General features: G+C 40.4%; 1 protein-coding gene across 2 annotated transcripts in view; it reads left to right on the forward strand.

Annotated features, from left to right (window-relative positions):
- The window catches only part of IDUA (alpha-L-iduronidase), a 175,165-nt gene that overhangs the window by 130,125 nt on the left and 25,768 nt on the right, over positions 1 to 19,272 (forward strand). For both annotated transcript variants that reach the window (XM_077275517.1, XM_077275520.1), the window contains exons 6-8: positions 5,215 to 5,310; positions 8,006 to 8,208; positions 9,304 to 9,483. In XM_077275517.1, the coding sequence (XP_077131632.1) occupies positions 5,215 to 5,310; positions 8,006 to 8,208; positions 9,304 to 9,483 (479 nt within the window). The remainder of the gene's footprint in view (positions 1 to 5,214; positions 5,311 to 8,005; positions 8,209 to 9,303; positions 9,484 to 19,272) is intronic.

A 19,272-nucleotide genomic window follows, 5' to 3' on the forward strand; every position in this document is an offset into this window, starting at 1 on the left:
CCCAATCAATTATAGCCTGCACCTTCCCATGGTCCATCTTAAACCCTTCAGCTGACACAATGAACCCCAGGAATGATATTTGCTGAACAGAAAAAGTGCATTTTTCTAATTAAGCAAACAAAGAATTTTCCCTGAGTTTCTGTAAAACAAATCAAACGTGCTCGTAGTGAGAATTCAGATCAGGAGAAAAAATTTGAATGTCATCTAGGTATACCACAATAAACCTTTCAAAAATATCAGAGAAAATGACAAAGTGTCATAGTGCCAACGGAATTCCCTTGTCAAACCTCAGGCGAAACGTGCGTCGGGCAGGTGCAGGCTGCCACGGGGCTCTGGTACTGGTCAGTATTACATTGGATCTCCTCTCCTTATGGCATTATGACACTTTGTCTCTATAGGACCAGGCACTTATACTAGTAATATATGCACATATTGTAGTGACTCCACAAGCACTACATTACAATCTTTATCTGCACTTTTTGGCACTATGACACTTTATTTCTATATGACTACATTGTACTATATTGAATATATGTGCATTTATTAGATACTATTGACTTATAATATCCACTCTATACTATATTTACTTGGCACTTTATTGCAATATATTATTTCCTTTTTTATGTGGATTTTATGGTCAATAACTATCACCTTATACATTGTATTCTATACTTAGGTTCAGGAGATCATACTATATATCAGCTATACTGTATACATCTTATTGTCCACATAACTATTATTATCAATTATATTTGCAGATTTGTTATCTATATAGTTCAACTTATTGGAATTATTTACCCTAGTTGTGTGGCATTATGTATAATAAGGCATTTCTACAACTCCGTGACACCCTGTATTTTATTTCCATCTGTCTTGTTCTCTCCCCTATATTATGTATTTTGTCATGTTTTTATGATATAATAAAATTATTTGTTCTAATACATATGTTGTAGCCGTGAATCATCCATAGTTCTAGAAAACTGGCCCTGCAGCTGGGGCTGGGAATATTCTAGTTTTTGGTGTTCCCTTGCCAGATCCTGAACCATCTGGGTCAGATTCGCCACCTGATCACAGAGTGCACGAATGGGATCCATTGGTAAAGAGAAAAAAAAAAAAGTACTTTTGTGGCCAGTCAAAATGTGATGCTAGTCAGTGAAGTCAGACGTTCTGAAGTCAATACCAAAAGAGCACGTAGTAAACCAAGGGAAAATACGAACTCATAAGTCAGTCCACATGCCAGGGTCAGAATTCCAGAGAAATAGCAGATAAGCCAAGGGGCAATAACAAACGAGTAGTCAGAACACGGTCCGAAGGTCAGCAGCAGAATATCAGAACTTACAGCACAGGGAACAGGCGACCACACGCCAGAGAGCACAAGGTTTGAACAACCTTAACTGGCAGTGATCTGGGCTAGACAGCTCACCTAAATAGCAGGGCAATTACCAAGGAGAGAGAGCACCTGTGGAAATTTCTGCACCTCCCAGTCAGACAGGTCAACCGAGCTGTCAATCAAAGCACTGACAGCTCAGCACGCCCCAGCACAGGATAGGATGACAGAACTGTCCATCACTGAATCCCAGACACTCTGAGCAGAGGAATCGTGACACCTCTACATAGCCTCCAATATACAGTATGAGCCCACCATGTAGCCTCCAATATACATTATGAGCCCCCATATATACAGTGTGTTCCCCTATAGCCTCCATATATACAGTGTGAGCCCCAAATAGTCTCCTTTATACAATGTGAGCCCCACAAAACCTCCAATGTACAGCATGAGCCCCACATAGCTTCCTATATACAATGTGAGCCCCACAAAACCTCCAATGTACAGCATGAGCCCCACATAGCTTCCTATATACAGCATGTGCCCCACATAGCCCCTGATATAAAGCATATCTCCCACATTACCTCACTATATACACTATGAGCCCCACATAGCCTCCAATATACATTATGTGACACCCACATAGCCTCCATTATATAGTATCCATAGTATCTAGTATCCACACTAAACACACACTGCTCTACATGCACATGTACACAGATTTATTTAAAAAAATCTTCATAGGAGAGCTTCTTTAATCAAGACATTGTGGAAGTAGAAAATGCATCAAACACAACAACTTGGCATTGGAGCATTGGCATTTTGTAAGCCTTAGAGAATTATCAATGAACATGTTTTTCAGACTTTAAAGCCTGGCAACAGCTGACCTCTTGTGTTCATTGTCTGCCATGGTGCTTGGCGTGTCTGTGCCCAAGGCTCAATGTCAATGACACCTGGGCAAGAAGCGCACTCTTATTCTTTGGTCAAAACAAGCAGTTTTCCCATGGTGACACTACCAAATCTAGTTGAAAACAGCCTTTGTTGTCCAAACAGTTGCTTCCACTGTCTTCTGCTCCATGGAGGTGGAATTATTGTGACAGAATATACTGGCAGTTATTCATATGGTGTGTATAGTGACAATATTTTATTGTCACTATAGTCCAGTATTGTCTATGCATACACAATATGTTTATACTAGCTATATGTCTTAACATTGGAAATAAAATAAAGATTATTTATAGGGCTCTATTCATATTTGCACTTGGTAGTTCATGATATTCCTGTAAAAATAAGAGACTGGAACAGTACATGATAAACTCGCTTATAAGTCCATCAGATCCACCTGTTGCTGGAAGTGCCCATTGTGCAAAAGCACTGCATGATGGTTTCAATTTCTTTGCCGCTGAAAGAGTAGCCATTGTTTTAATTTATATCTCTTAAACTAATAGTACACTTTAAAATAAGAAACTTTGTAATACATGTTATCAGCGAAATTTTCTTCTTTTTCTGCCAAGACTGATCATTATTTCTCATTTAATGGGTAAAATCTGTATTCAGTGAATACAGATATCCCCATTACTAAGATAAGAGAAGACAGTTGTGCTCATAAAGTTCTATGCAGGGGGAGATGAGAAATTAAGCAGGAGCAAGATACAGATACAGCAATTCTGCTGCAAGTTCTCCTGAAACCACAGTATAGTTCTGCATAGATGTTTAAGAGCACTAACCGTCATTTCCTATTCCTATTCCTATTTATTAGGTTAAACCAGGCTAAAAACAACTTCATAAACACAATTACAATGCATGTGCTTTTTTTAACTGCAGATTTGCCGCATCTAATGCAAGTCGCACGCAGCCTAACAGCCGCAAAACATGTGGGACTGGCGCTCCAGCATCCGTGATACTCGATGAGTAATGAGCGTACCTGAGCACACCCCGATCAATTATCGAGCAGTTGCGAGCATGCTCGCTCATCACTAATTTTCACATGTATTATTGATTTATGGGAAGAAAAAATGGAAACGGCGGATATTCTCTAAGTCTTAAGCGTTGCGGAATATGTTAGCACTATATAAATAAAATTATTATTATTAAGTCTTTGCTTGGACACTATGCTCTATCTTCATGTCCATTTTAGGTAATCATTTTGCTGCTATATATCAGCATAATTTTTTTTGTCTGTATTGATAAACATTGTCCACTTCATTTTTCTGTCCAGTCATTTTTTTAAAAATTTTATATTGGGAGTAAATTGCAGCACTTTTTACATGTGTGCTCCCTTTGCCTAAAGTGCAATGTGAACTGTGCCTAGAGCCTTAGGTTAGTTACACATGAAATAGTGCTTCCTTTAAAAAGCACCTTTTTTTTCTTCATAATATCAGTAAATAGCATGGATGCAGACACGCATAGCTGTCACTGTGCAGTAGAGCTTTGGACATCCAGGCCAAAGTACTGTCTCAAATGGGCACACTTTTCCCATTTTTATATTTGCTCTGCTACTCCAGGTAAAATTTCTATGTAGTTATTGCTATTTATTAACAATCTTTAAAAAAAAATGTATTGATTGGTGATAAACCAAATACATCATTACTGCACCTTGGCGGGACAGGGGTGTTTCTACCCTAAATACACACCAACCAATTTTTGCTACCAAATATCGTCCTCTGAGAGCTGGAACCGCGAAGGTACATTCTGCAGTATTAGGCTGGGGGAATACAGCAACATACCATCCGAAAACAGCTCTGCGACTTGCTACGTTAGTGCTGTGGTCTGGCTGGAAGTAAAACAGACATGTCACGTGTGTATCAGAGTAGTATGTAAAGCGCATTGACGCTTAGCAAGTGAGATTCATTCGATTTGCAACCATCGACAAAGAATTCAACATAGGCTAGGTTCACATTGCGTTAACAGTAGCCCGTTCAACACATGCGTTAAACAGGCTGCATTAACGCAAGTGCCGACATGCCATCGCGCTAGCGCAGATAGAGCTAGCAGATGCTCTATCTGCGCTAGCGGTGACGGACCCAAAAACGCTGCTGCCAGCGTCCCAGGGTCTGTCACTCAATGACGGCACATCGCTAGCGCTTTTGGGCGTGCTTTTGGCAGTGCGCTAGCGATGCGCCCGAAATACAGATTAATGGCAGCGTTAACAGACTGCGCTACACCTCGTTATGCCACGGTGTAACGCAGTCCGTCTAATGGACTGCTTGGATGTAATGTGAACCCAGCCTCATTTGGAATTATTTGTGACTCGGTTGTGGTCAGTCACAGAGCACAACGCAACAACATAGGATATCAGTAGATACGATGTCGCAATATGACTCATGTTGGTATGTAGCCCAAGCCTTATTGCAGAGAGCACCTCCACTAATAGGAGAGCATGTTCATTACTTGGACAACCCCTTCTCAAGCACTATGTTCCCCCTTATAAAGTTATGAAACCTATACTCACCTCTAATGGCAGCGCTGTTCCGGCATTGTTGGCGTATGTTCTCCCGGGGCTTGTGTGGCATTGTTATGTCACGTGATCCCTGCAGCCTCGCTCTCCTCTCCTTTTGGACAAATCTGACATCTGTAGGAAGTGGGAGATCAGCCGCAGCTCTGACTTCGTTTGGATGTAATTTTTGCCCGGGGGAGATGGACAGTGAAGTGGCCGCTAATTGCTAGCAATGTCGATATTGCTTGAACGCTGCCTGGACCAGAAGTGAGTATAGCTGCTAATATATTATAAGGTCATAGTAACTGAGAAATGGTTGTTTTGAGTAGTAAACAATCCCTTTAAATGGACCATTAAGTGTGTTTTTCATTTGGTTGTTACGTATTAAATGTCTAGATGTGAAGACAACAATTCTGGGTCTTGTACCTTGACGATATTATTGCTTTTGCAGAAAAGTATGGCTTAGAACATGTCTCGGCATGGAATTTTGAAACTTGGAATGAACCAGACAATCATGGTTTTGACAATGTCTCCATGACAGTAACAGGTATTTTATTCCTACTCATCTCTCCTTATTGGCCGATAGACCTCACTTAGAGATTGGCTTTTATTGTAACATGATAGTTTTTTCTTCACTCTTAGTAGAAGCCATCAGAAACTTAGTAGAGTAGAAACTTTGTTTTTCTTTTCTGGATGTTGATACTAGAATCGATTCCAAGTGCAAGATGTAGAGGTTTTTTTTTCACCATTGATAGTAATTGGGAGAAAAGGCAACATAAATCTTATAACACACATAAAACACATGGATGTTACTTGCTGTGTTCGAAATAAAATAGCCAACAGTAGAAACTTTTGAACCTAAGGTTATGTCCACGACAGAGGGGTTTTTTTTTTGAGGCAGTCAAACTACGATGATCTCATAATTTTTCGAAGATCTCATAATTATTTGATAATGTCATAATCAACTGACGATGTCATAACTATTCGATTATGTCATAATTATTTGATGATTATTATTCAGCTGATGTCATATTTTTTTCGATGATGTCATAATTATTCGATGATGTCATAATCAACTGATGATGTCATTATTTTATGATGTAATAATTATTTGATAATGTCATAATCAACTGATGTCATAATTATTCGATGATGTCATGATGAGTTTTCTAATGAAAACTGCTTCAGGAAACGCTCCTTCTTTGAGAAGTTTTTGGAGGAGATTTTCCTTTCCTAGAGCAGCTTTCAAGAATGTTTGCAGTGTTATGAAAGAGTTTTGTTTCTCCTGAAGTGTTTTTTGCAGCCTGATTAGACAGTTCCTAGGGGATTCCATCAGGAGCCTCTTTAAAGACGTGACGTGCATTTTCTTTTTTTCCACCAGATGTTTTTCAAAACCTGAAAGAGACAAAAAAATTACTCGAAACATTTAAAAGGAATTAGCCACTTTCAGAAAAGTGGGACCCAAGCTGTATAAAAAACCTAAAATACCAAACTCAGCAGCTACTCACCATCCTTGAGTATATCGTCGCTGCTGCTCTGGTCCTGGTGGATAACATAAAATAGTTATGACATCTTCAGTTGATTATGACATCATCAAATAATTATGACATCATCAGTTGATCATGACATCATCAGTTGATTATGACATCATTGAATAACTATGACGTCATCAAATAATTATGACATCATCAGTTGATTATGACATCAAATAGTTATGACATCAGTTGATTATGACATCATCACATAGTTATGCCATCATCAAATGATTATGACATCATTGATTATGTCATAATCAACTGATGATGTCATAACTATGTGGTGATGTCATAATTATTCAATTATATAAAACTGATGATGTCAGAACTATTCGATGTCCTAATCAACTGATGATGTCATAATTATCGATGATGTCATAATCATGTGATGATGTCATAACTACTTGATGTCATAATTATTTCATGGTGTCATAATCAACTGATGATGTCATTATCTGATGACGTCCACATCTTTTGATGATGTCATAATCAACCGATAATGTCATAACTATTTGATGTCATAATCAATTGATGATGTGATAACTATTTGATGTAGTAATCATTTCATGATGTCATAATCATTTGATGATGTCATAATCAACTGATGATGTCATAATTATTTGATGTGTTCACTGAACTGTGCGGATTCACCGCAACCAATACATTGCACGGATGAAATTTATCTTGAGGAGACTTGCGGTTCCGCAAGAAAATTAAACATGCTGCAGTCTGGAAAGACGCGCCGCATGCCCATCTCCGCGGGTGAGCCAGTGGCGTCTCTGGACACATAGTGGGCCTTGAAATCCCATCCATTGTGCTGTAAAAGCTGGACGCTGCGGGTTGGACGCTGCAGAAGTACACAGCGTCCAACCCTCAGCGCTTACTGATTGTCTGCACCTACCCTTAGGGTATGTGCACACGATGCAGATTTAGTGCAGAATTGGTGCAGAACTGCAGCAGATTTTTCTGCTGCAGAAACGCTGCAGAACTGCACTGTGATTTACAGTACAATGTAAATCAATGGGAAAAACAAAAAGCTGTGCACATGGTGCAGAAAAATCTGCGCAGAAACGCTGCAGATTTCAAAGAAGTGCACGTCGCTTCTTTTGTGCAGTTCTGCAGCGTTTCTGCTGCAGATTTTTCTGCACCATGTGCACAGCTTTTTTTTTTCCCATTGATTTACATTGTACTGCACAGAAACTGCACAGAAACTGCATAGAAACTGCACAGAAACTGCACAGAAACTGCACAGAAACTGCATAGAATCTGCGCAGAAACTGCATAGAATCTGCATAGAAACTGCACAGAAACTGCATAGAATCTGCGCAGAAACTGCATAGAAACTGCACAGAAACTGCATCAAATCTGCAGATGCAGATTTAGTGCAGAAAATTCTGCACCACATTTCCTACGTGTGCACATAGCCTTAGACTGCCGGATTGTGAAATCTTTCCTTCCACTCTTATTTATCAGGATTAATTACACATGAGTGGAAAAACGAAAAATGTGGTGAATGGTGAGATGCAAAAGTGTTAGTGACACAATATGAGAACAATTCCAGAGAAGAATAGATTGATAATCAGTACGATCATGAAATCTAGCATTATTATACACCCTGCTATGGGACAGCCCTCTAGAAGATGCCACTTTTTGTGCCATGCTCATTTCTGCCATTGATAACAACCACAAATATATTCTGCTATTTAGGCTTTCAGAACTACTATGACGCTTGCTCTGAAGGACTTAAACAAGCAAGTCCGAAATTAAGATTTGGTGGCCCCGGAGATTCGTGTCACTCACCACCAAAGTCACCAATTTGCTGGGGTCTTCTAAGTCATTGCTATAATGGTACCAATTTCTTTACTGGAGAGACAGGAGTAAGACTGGATTACATAGCTCTGCATAAAAAGGTTTGTACCATATGTGCTATAAAAACGTAATATGTTGACTTGTGCTGTTTTGGATGCTGTATTTATGACTTTTGTGCTGGTGGGGAAAAATATTCACAGGAAACATGTTTTGGTATATGATTTATGAAGGTTGTTTGTGTATATTAATTTCCATACTGTTATATACACCCGTACTTTTGTGCAAGTTAGGCTACTTTCACACTAGCGTCGGGCTCGGCCCGTCGCCGTGCGTCGGGCCGAGGTCCCCGACGCTAGCGTTGTCCCCGCCGCACAACGGGGGCAGCGGATGCATTTTTCCAGCGCATCCGCTGCCCCATTGTGAGGTGCGGGGAGGTGGGGGCGGAGTTCCGGCCGCGCATGCGCGGTCGGAAAAAGCGGACCGTCGGGAGCAAAAAACGTTACATGTAACGTTTTTTGCTCCCGACGGTCCGCCACAGCACGGCGCAACCGTCGCAGGACGGTTGCGACGTGTGTCATTGCGTCGCAAATGCGTCGCTAATGTTAGTCAATGCAGAAAAAACGCATCCTGCAAGCACTTTTGCAGGATGCGTTTTTTCGGCAAAACGACGCATTTGCGACGTAATGCAGTTAACGCTAGTGTGAAAGTAGCCTAAGGCTAAGGAATCCAGTTCACAATAAAAATTCAATATATTACCATGACATGCTAGCTAATCATCACTGGGCTGCAGTACACATCATGGCCACTGGGCGGCCAACTCTAGACACATATAGCATCAGCTGCCTACAGACTATCACAGTCATGACACTCACCTCTAGATATGTCAGGCCAAGAGGAAAGGTCAGAAAGGACACGTTTGTCTGCTCTTTTATTAGTAAAACATATTTTTAACCGAATTTCACAGCTCAAAATACTCAGTTTTACTATTTTTGTTCTCCTCTTTTGCTAAAAGATTATCTGTTTTAAAACAATATTTGTATGTGCGGTATGATTTTACTTTGTCATTACAGAGTATCTCTAATGCCCATTAGCCTGCCCATGCTGTAGCTATTCCTTTATTTGATTGCCCCCTTGTGGCGCAACCATGGAATTGCATTATCCTTGAAAATCGTATTCTTCACTTTTTTATGTTTTAGGGTGGAGGAAGCTCTTATCATATTTTGGAGCAAGAGATCGACACCGTTAGCGAAATTCAACAACGCTTTCCTCATTTTCGACACATTCCTATATACAATGATGAGGCTGACCCTCTAGTAGGTTGGTCTACGCCACAATCTTGGAGAGGTGATGTTACATATGCCGCCATGGTTATAAAGGTATGGAAATGTCTACATATATGGTCTCATGTTTATTGCTATAGCATGAGTAATGGAAGTAGTGCCACTTCTGTGTGCACTCTTGGAGGGCAATCAGTGCCACGGGTCCAGGACCCCCTCCTTTCAAGAGCACCATTCATTTTACCATGTAATATTCTGAAAAATAAGTAAAAAAAATTCCTCAATCCTGCCATTGTTTTTTGTGTGTTGTTTTTATAGCATTTATTGTGTCAAATTTACCAACCATCATGATTTTCCAGGTCACGATGATTACGGTGATACCAAACGTCCATATTTTTGTTATTTTGGTGGTGATGACATATTCTGAAATTTGTAGAAAAAAACCATTTTGGCCATTGACCTGTAAATTTTTTTATTTTTCCATCCATAGAGCAGGGTGAAATCTTATTTTTTGGGTGCTGAGCTGATGCTTTTATTTATACCACTGTGATGTTTTGGTCACTTTTTATTGCATTTTTTGTGGGAAATCCGGCACCTAAAAGCAGCAATTCTGCCATTTATTTGTTTCCCCATTTAACCCCTTCACCCCCAAGGGTGGTTTCCACGTTAATGACCGGGCCAATTTTTACAATTCTGACCACTGTCCCTTTATGAGGTTATAACTCTGGAACGCTTCAACGGATCTTGGCGATTCTGACACTGTTTTCTCGTGACATATTGTACTTCATGATAGTGGTAAAATTTCTTCGATATAACTTGCGTTTATTTGTGAAAAAAATGAATATTTGGCGAAAATTTTGAAAATTTCGCAATTTTCCAACTTTGAATTTTTATGCCCTTAAATCACAGACATATGTCACGCAAAATACTTAATAAGTAACATTTCCCACATGTCTACTTTACATCAGCACAATTTTGGAACCAAAATTTTTTTTTGTGACGGAGTTATAAGGGTTAAAAGTTGACCAGCAATTTCTCATTTTTACAACACCATTTTTTTTTAGGGACCACATCTCAATTGAAGTCATTTTGAGGGGTCTATATGATAGAAAATACCCAAGTGTGACACCATTCTAAAAACTGCACCCCTCAAGGTACTCAAAACCACTTTCAAGAAGTTTATTAACCCTTCAGGTGTTTCACAGGAATTTTTGGAATGTTTAAATAGAAATGAACATTTAACTTTTTTTCACACAAAATTTATTTCACCTCCAATTTGTTTTATTTTACCCAGGGTAACAGGAGAAAATAGACCCCAAAATTTGTTGTACAATTTGTCCTGAGTACGCTGATACCCCATATGTGGGGGTAAACCACTGTTTGGGCGCATGGCAGAGCTCGGAAGGAAAGGAGCGCCATTTGACTTTTCAATGCAAAATTGACTGGAATTGAGATGGGACGCCATGTTGCATTTGGAGAGCCCCTGATGTGCCTAAACATTGAAACCCCCCACAAGTGACACCATTTTGGAAAGTAGACCCCTAAGGAACTTATCTAGATGTGTGGTGAGCACTTTGACCCAACAAGTGCTTCACAGAAGTTTATAATGCAGAGCCGTAAAAATAAAAAATCATATTTTTTCACAAAAATGATCTTTTCGCCCCCATTTTTTATTTCCCCAAGGGTAAGAGAAGAAATTAGACCACAAAAGTTGTTGTGCAATTTGTCCTGAGTACGACGATACCCCATATGTGGGGGTAAACCACTGTTTGGGCGCATAGCAGAGCTCGGAAGGGAAGGAGCGCTATTTTACTTTTCAATGCAAAATTTACTGGAATTAAGATGGGATGCCATGTTGCGTTTGGAGAGCCCTTGATGTGCCTAAACATTAAAAACCCCCACAAGTGACACCATTTTGGAAAGTAGACCCCCCAAGGAACTTATCTAGATGTGTTGTGAGAACTTTGAACCCCCAAGTGTTTCACTACAGTTTACAACGCAGAGCCGTGAAAATAAAAAAATCCTTTTTTTCCCACAAAACTTATTTTTTGGCCCCCAGTTTTGTATTTGCCCAAGGGTAACAGCCTAAATTGGACCCCAAAAGATGATGTCCAATTTGTCCTGAGTACGGTGATGCCCCATATGTTGGGGTAAACCCCTGTTTGGGCACACGGGAGAGCTCTGAAGGGAAGGAGCACTGTTTTCCTTTTTCAACGCAGAATTGGCTGGAATTCAGATCGGATGCCATGTCCCGTTTGGAGAGCCCCTGATGTGCCTAAACAGTGGAAACCCCCCAATTATAACTGAAACCCTAATCCAAACACACCCCTTACCCTAATCCCAACAGTAACCCTAACCACTCCTCTAACCCAGACACACCCAACCCTATTCCCAACCGTAAATGTAATCCAAACCCTAACCCTATCTTTAGCCCCAACCCTAACTGTAGCCCCAACCCTTGCCCCAACCCTAGCCCTAACCCTAGCAATAACCCTAGCCCTATCACTAGCCCTAACACTAGCCGTAACACTAACCCTAGCCCTAACCCTAACCCTAGCCCCAACCCTAGCCCTAACCCTAGCCCCAACCCTAGCCCCAACCCTAGCCCCAACCCTAGCCCTAACCCTAGCCCTAACCCTAGCCCCAACCCTAACCCTAGCCCTAACCCTAGCCCCAACCCTAGCCCTAACCCTAGCCCTAACGCTAGCCCTAACGCTTGCCCTCACCCTAACCCTAGCCCTAACTCTAGTCCTAACTCTAGCCCTAACCCTAACCCTAATGGGAAAATGGAAATAAATACATTTTTTAATTTTTGTATTTTTCCCTAACTAAGGGGGTGATGAAGGGGGGTTTGATTTACTTTTATAGCGGGTTTTTTAGCGGATTTTTATGATTGGCAGCCGTCACACACTGAAAGACGCTTTTCATTGCAAAAAATATTTTTTGCGTTACCACATTTTGAGAGCTATAATTTTTCCATATTTGAGTCCACAGTCATGTGAGATCTTGTTTTTTGCGGGACGAGTTGACGTTTTTATTGGTAACATTTTCGGACACGTGACATTTTTTGATCGCTTTTTATTCCGATTTTTGTGAGACAGAGTGATCAAAAACCAGCTATTCATGAATTTCTTTTGGGGGAGGCGTTTATACCGTTCCGTGTTTGGTAAAATTGATAAAGCAGTTTTATTCGTCGGGTCAGTACGATTACAGCGATATCTCATTTATATCATTTTTTTATGTTTTGGCGCTTTTATACGATAAAAACTATTTTATAGAAAAAATAATTATTTTGGTATCGCTTTATTCTCAGGACTATAACTTTTTTATTTTTTTGCTGATGATGCTGTGTGGCGGCTCGTTTTTTGCGGGACAAGATGACGTTTTCAGCAGTACTATGGTTATTTATATCAGTCTTTTTGATCGCGTGTTATTCCACTTTTTGTTCGGCGGTATGATAATAAAGCGTTGTTTTTTGCCTCGTTTTTTTTTTTTTTTCTTACGGTGTTTACTGAAGGGGTTAACTAGTAGGGCAGTTTTATAGGTTGGGTCGTTACGGACGCGGCGATACTAAATATGTATTTTTTTTTATTTAGCTAAAGAAATGTATTTATGGGAATAATAAATATATATATTATTTCTTTATTTAGGATTTTTTTTTTTTTTTTTTTTACACACGTGGAGAATTTTTTTTTAACTTTTTTACTTTGTCTCAGGGGGGACATTACAGATCATTGATCTGACAGTGTGCACAGCACTCTGTCAGATCGACGATCTGCTGTGCAGGGCTGCAGGCTTACCAGCGCCTGCTCTGAGCAGGCACTCGGTAAGCCACCTCCCTCCCTGCAGGACCCGGATGCCACGGCCATCTTGGATCCGGGACCTGCGGCGAGGAGGGAGGTAGGAGACCCTCGGAGCAACGCGATCACATCGCGTTGCTCCGGGGGTCTCAGGGAAGCCCGCAGGGAGCCCCCTCCCTGCGCGATGCTTCCCTATACCGCCGGCACACCGCGATCATGTTTGATCGCGGTGTGCCGGGGGTTAATGTGCCGGGGGCGGTCCGTGACCGCTCCTGGCACATAGTGCCCGGATGTCAGCTGCGATATGCAGCTGACACCCGGCCGCGATCGGCCGCGCTCCCCCCGTGAGCGCCGCCGATCGGTGATGACGTACTATCCCGTCGGTGGTCATACGGGCCCACCCCACCTCGACGGGATAGTACGTCCGATGTCAGGAAGGGGTTAACGTAGGCTTTTAATTATTTTATATTTTGATAGATTGCTTCTTACAAACTAATATATGCGCAGGGGTGAAAATATAACAGCTTACCAAAAAAGAAGCCCCTCTTACAAAATATAAACTTTATTAATAATATAATATATATATATATATATATATATATATATATATATATATATATATATATATATATATATATACAGTGTGTGTGTATATATGTATATATATATATATATATATATATATATATATATATATATATATATATATAATAACATAGAGAAAATCCCCCTCAGTGAAAGATGCATATATATACTGGGCTGAGAGATAATAGGGAAGAAAAATCAGTGAAACACCCTATATTCTCAAACTGACTAGTAAATAATAATAATAAAAAAAAAACCTTCATCAAAGATACCTACTGTATATATATTGTGGTGTAGTGACCAATGTTACAGCCAGGGGGCGCTGTGTGTGTGCGCTGCAAGATGCACTCGGAGGCATAATTGTGATGAGACACAGTCCAGCAGAATTGTAGATGGCCGATATGTGTGTCACAGAGGAGGACACTCTTCACTGTCAGTCTGAAGTTATGTTGTGGTCTGGGACCTGTAGTCCCACATGTAAATGTGTAGTTCTAATGGGAGACTGGCAGGGCTAGTTATGAGAGATGGGCGGGTCAGACTAGCCACACACACCCACACTCCCACCCAGGGGAGTGGTTACAGGTATGTAATGTGACCAGGGTGTGGGTCACATGTTCCGGTGTTTGGATCTGAATGGTCAACTGCAAGGCCCTGGAAGCCTGTGTTGGAAGTCCTGGAGAATAGGATTCCTGGAGAGCACATGGCGGGGCTCTGGACCTGGCACATGCCAGTGTGTGAAACGGTCTGATAACCATAGGTAATGCTGACCGGGGTCAGTGAGAATGTCTGAAGGATACCTCTGTGGAGGAAAGGTATCCGAGAACCTGTGCGGCACCAACAGGTAACGGAAAGGGATCCGTGTGACACTGACTGGGGTCAGAGAGAGACATTGTGTATGGGGCACCTCTGAGGCCAAGAAGTGTCCAGGAACCTGTGAAGGTCGCCAACGGGTAACGGATGAGGTCCGTGTGTTATGCTGATCAGGATCAGTGAGGTACTGTGATGAAGCTGAATATGTACAGACGGTGTTCATGCTGTTATCAAGTTCCTGAGGATGTTGTTTATGTGGATGTGAAATAAAGAGACTGTGTTTTGTAAGAAAACCGTGCCTGTATGCGTTAATCCCGTGCAAAGCGAGTGTCCCCCAAGACACGTAGTAGGTGAAACGCTACAATATATATAGAGAGAGAGAGAGAGAGGGGTACACCCAGTATTAAACCTCATAGAAAACAACTGACAGCACCAAATTTGATAACATCTAGATAGTGATGGTATGAAAGTGGTGATATGTCACAACAAGCTCACTCAGCCGATGTGTGCAAATGAGTGACCTGTCCCTATATATCAGCTCTGTCTGAGTGCCTACCTAGGTGCGGAGGTTGGCACCCTAAGAAACACAAGACTGGTGCCCCCGCTTATGCGATGGCTGTCCCTGCACTCCTACTAAACCCTATAAGAGCGAAGGTAAGAAACAGAGGGCCAGACGGCCTGTATTGACTATATGATGCACTACTAGATTGATAACAATGTGCACATAATAACTAGTAAAAGGGTAAGATGTACATATGTAAAATAGAAGAGACAGTGCATTCAATCTAGATCACTCATAACTGATACAATTAGGGTTATAGATAAATATCTAGGTACCATAACAGCACTTCACTATAAAAAGAATCCCACCTTGAGGCTTATCATGACTCCCTACTGCCAAGACATCACAAATCTCTCCTGATGAACCCGGTTGGGGGAAACGCGTCGAGAGTGTGTCTTCTTCATCTGAGGACGGAGCTATATTATCGTAGTTTCCAGCCGTTTGCATGCAATGCCGCACTGGAGCAGATAAGTACAGTTTGTTTGGGGAACTATTCCCTTTGTGCTCTCAGTGTATTATCTGACAAATTGCAGTTGTGTGTTTTGCAACGCCATTTGTGGCTATGGTTATTCATTTGGTTTATCAATGCCATGCAGTATTGTTGCTGGAATATCTATTACAGTCATTATATGTCAGCACCTATTTAATCCCTGAAAATTGAGAAGGTGGGATTCTTTTTATAGTGAAGTGCTGTTATGGTAAATAGATATTCATCTATAACCCTAATTGTATCAGTTATGAGTGATCTAGATTGAATGCACTGTCTCTTCTATTCTATAGGGTTTAGTAGGAGTGCAGGGACAGCCATCGCACGAGCGGGGACGCCAGTCACGTGTTTCTAAGGGTGCCAACCTCCGCACCTAGGTAGGCACCCAGACTGAGCTGATATATAGGGACAGGTCACTCATTTCCACACATCGGCTGAGTGCGCTTGTTGTGACATAGCAGCACTTTCATACCATCACTATCTAGATGTTATCAAATTTGGCGCTGTCAGTTGTTTTCTATGAGGTATAATACTGGGCGTACCTCTATAGAGAGAGATATATATATATATATATATATATATATATATATATATATATATATATATATATATGTATGTATCTTTGATGGAGGTATTTTTTTTATTATTATTATTTACAAGTCAGTTTGAGAATATAGGGTATTTCACTGATTTTTCTTCCCTATTATCTCTCAGTCCAGTATATATAGGCATTTTTCACTGAGGGGGATTTTCTCTATTTTATCATAGATTTAAAAATAAAGGTTGTATTTTATAAGAGGGGCTTCTCTTTTGGTAAGCTATTTTGATAGATTGGACTTTTTTGGACACAAAACAGATAAAGAAACGTAACCCCTTAACGACCGCCGATATGCATTAAAACGGCGGACGTTAAGGGGCCTTATTCCCTCATCTCTGATCGGGAATCTGGGAATAAATAAAATATATATAAAAAAAAAAGCGCACACAAATCACAAAAAGCGGTTTCACCACTCAAAACGCAGTGTTTGTGATAAAACCAAAATACACAAAAAAGTGTACATGTACATAAGTGGTCCAGAACGACCCGCTCTATAAAACTGGCATGTTATTTATTCCATATGGCGAACTTTGTAAAAAAACTAATAAAAAACATGCCAAAAATGTCACTTTTTCCTTATACTGACTCTCAAAAAAATGAATAAAAAGTCACATGTAAAAAAATGGTATAAATGAAAACGCAAACCTTCCCGCAAAAAACAAGAATATATGGCTTATTTGGCAAAAAAATAAAAAAGTTACAGCTCTCAGAATGTGACGATGCAAAAATAAATTATTTTTTTTTGTGAAATATTGTTTTTAGTGTGTAAAAATAGCAAAGCATTAAAAAATATATAAATCTGGTATCACTGTAATCGTACCGACCCGACGAACAAATCGGTCTGATCACGTTTACCTGTGAACTGTGCAAAATGAAATAAAAACAATAACTGAATTGCTTGTTTTTGTTCATTCTGTGTCTGAAAAATCTGAACTAAAAGGGATCAAAAAATATTATGTACCCCAAAATGGTACCTAAAAAATCTGCAACTCCTCCTGCAAAAAATAAGCCCTCATAACGATCTGTTCGCCAAAAAATAAAAAAGTTACAGCTCTCATAATATGGCAACTAAAAAAAATACTTTTTATAAAAAGCATTTTTACTGTGTGACAGCAGCAAAACATAAAAAACCCGATATAAATCTGGTATAGCTGTAAATGCACCAACCCGAAGAATAAATCTGCCTTATCCCTTATATTGCACAGGGAACCGCGTAAAAGTACAACTAAGAACTATTCTTGTACTGATGTCTATTTGTTCATTCTACCTCACAAAAATCGGAATGAGGCTCAGCTCACATTTATCCTGCACTCTGTGTTGAGCACTTACATTGGGGTTCCTGTGTAAATTCCTCAAAACCGCAATTCAGACAAAACCCCACGCGAAACCACTCACTTATGAGGCAGATGCAGTCACTTTGGACTTGTCTGTGTTCCAGCAGTGTCCCATCATTTAAGGCATATTTTTAGCGCACAAGTGTGGATGAATACAGATCTGTGCACGCCTAAAAAGATGGAGACTGCCGGAGCAGATGCCAAACCTTAGTATGAAGTGTCTCCATCTGCCACATGGTGGGTGATTCAGTCAGGAGTTCTGTCTGAATCGCGTTCGGAAACCCCGAAGTAAGTGCTCAGAGTAGAATACAAGAATGTGATCCCAGCCTTATTCTGGAAGCGATTCAAATTATTATGTACCCCAAAATGTTACCAATAAAAACCCTAATTTATCCCGCACAAAACCAGCCCCCACTCAGGTCCGTCATCTGTCACTGATTCTCTAGGGGGTTCCGATGTTATTAGTAGATCAAAGTCTCTGGAAAACCGACATGGTAAAAGTAAAATCCAGTGAATTTTGCGCTCCCAAATCTGCCACATATTTGGCATTATTGTAGTGGGGCAGAGCACTTAGTTTACAGGTGCGTATCGCCAGAAGCACAGGTTGGGCTCAATGTATGGGGTCACTACACAAATTGTGTACTGGAAAAGGGGAAAAAATTCGAAGTACGGTGAAATTGCAAAAAAAAGTGCAATTTCACAATTGTTTTTTTTTCCTACCATGTACACTAAATGCTAAAATGCCATTATGATTCTCCAGGGCATTACGAGTTCATAGACACGAAACATGTCTAGGTTATTTTTTATCTAAGTGGTGAAAAAAAATCCAAGGTTTGTCAAATAAAAAAATAGAGACATTTTGCGAGACCCGTAGCGTTTCCATTTTTCATGATCTGGGTCTGGGTGAGGGCTTATTTTTCACATGTTGAGCTGACATTTTTATTTACACCATTTCGGGATAGATACAATGTTTTGATCGCCCGTTATTGCATTTTATTGCAGCGACCCAAAAAAATGTAATTCTGGAATTTTGATCTTTTTTCTTGTTACACCATTTTCCGATCGGATAAGTTCTTTTTATCCATTGATAGATCGGGTGATTCTGAACGCGACGATACCAAATATGTGTATTTTTTTTATTTTTTACTTGCTTTAATAGTCTCCATGAAAGATTAGAAGCTGCGATCATATTTTTAGTCCTGTTAGAATGCCTGTCTGAAATGTTTCAAGATTGTGGGTTCGAGACCTAAAAAAAAATGACATTTTTGTAATTGCTTAATATTTTTACTACTTTTATAGGACCAAAAAATCTTGTTCTTCACCTCCGCATACAGGGACCATAAAAATGCATTGTTATATACACAATGTATCTCTATGGACTTGAATAAGATGCTTCTTGATTAGAGGTCAAGATTGCCAAATTCTCTTATTCACATCATAGTGGGCAGTAGCTCATTGGTAGAGCTGCAGCCTGTGAACCCAGACCTTATCACAGAAAGAAGAGATAAGAAATACAATTTAATTTATGCACTGAGCAGACAACAGCCCCGCCCCCGAGGAGGAGGAGCTGTGGAGAGAGCGATGAAGAGGTGAGAGAGGTGAGTATAGACACCTCTCTGTCAGACCCTCTGAATCCGGGACAGTTGGGAGCCATGGTCTCACCCATTTAGCTCTATGGGTCCGTGGAAAAAAGCAGACGCTTGAAAACGCTC

This window comes from Ranitomeya variabilis, chromosome 1 (genome assembly GCF_051348905.1).
Source record: "Ranitomeya variabilis isolate aRanVar5 chromosome 1, aRanVar5.hap1, whole genome shotgun sequence".
NCBI lineage: Eukaryota > Metazoa > Chordata > Amphibia > Anura > Dendrobatidae > Ranitomeya > Ranitomeya variabilis.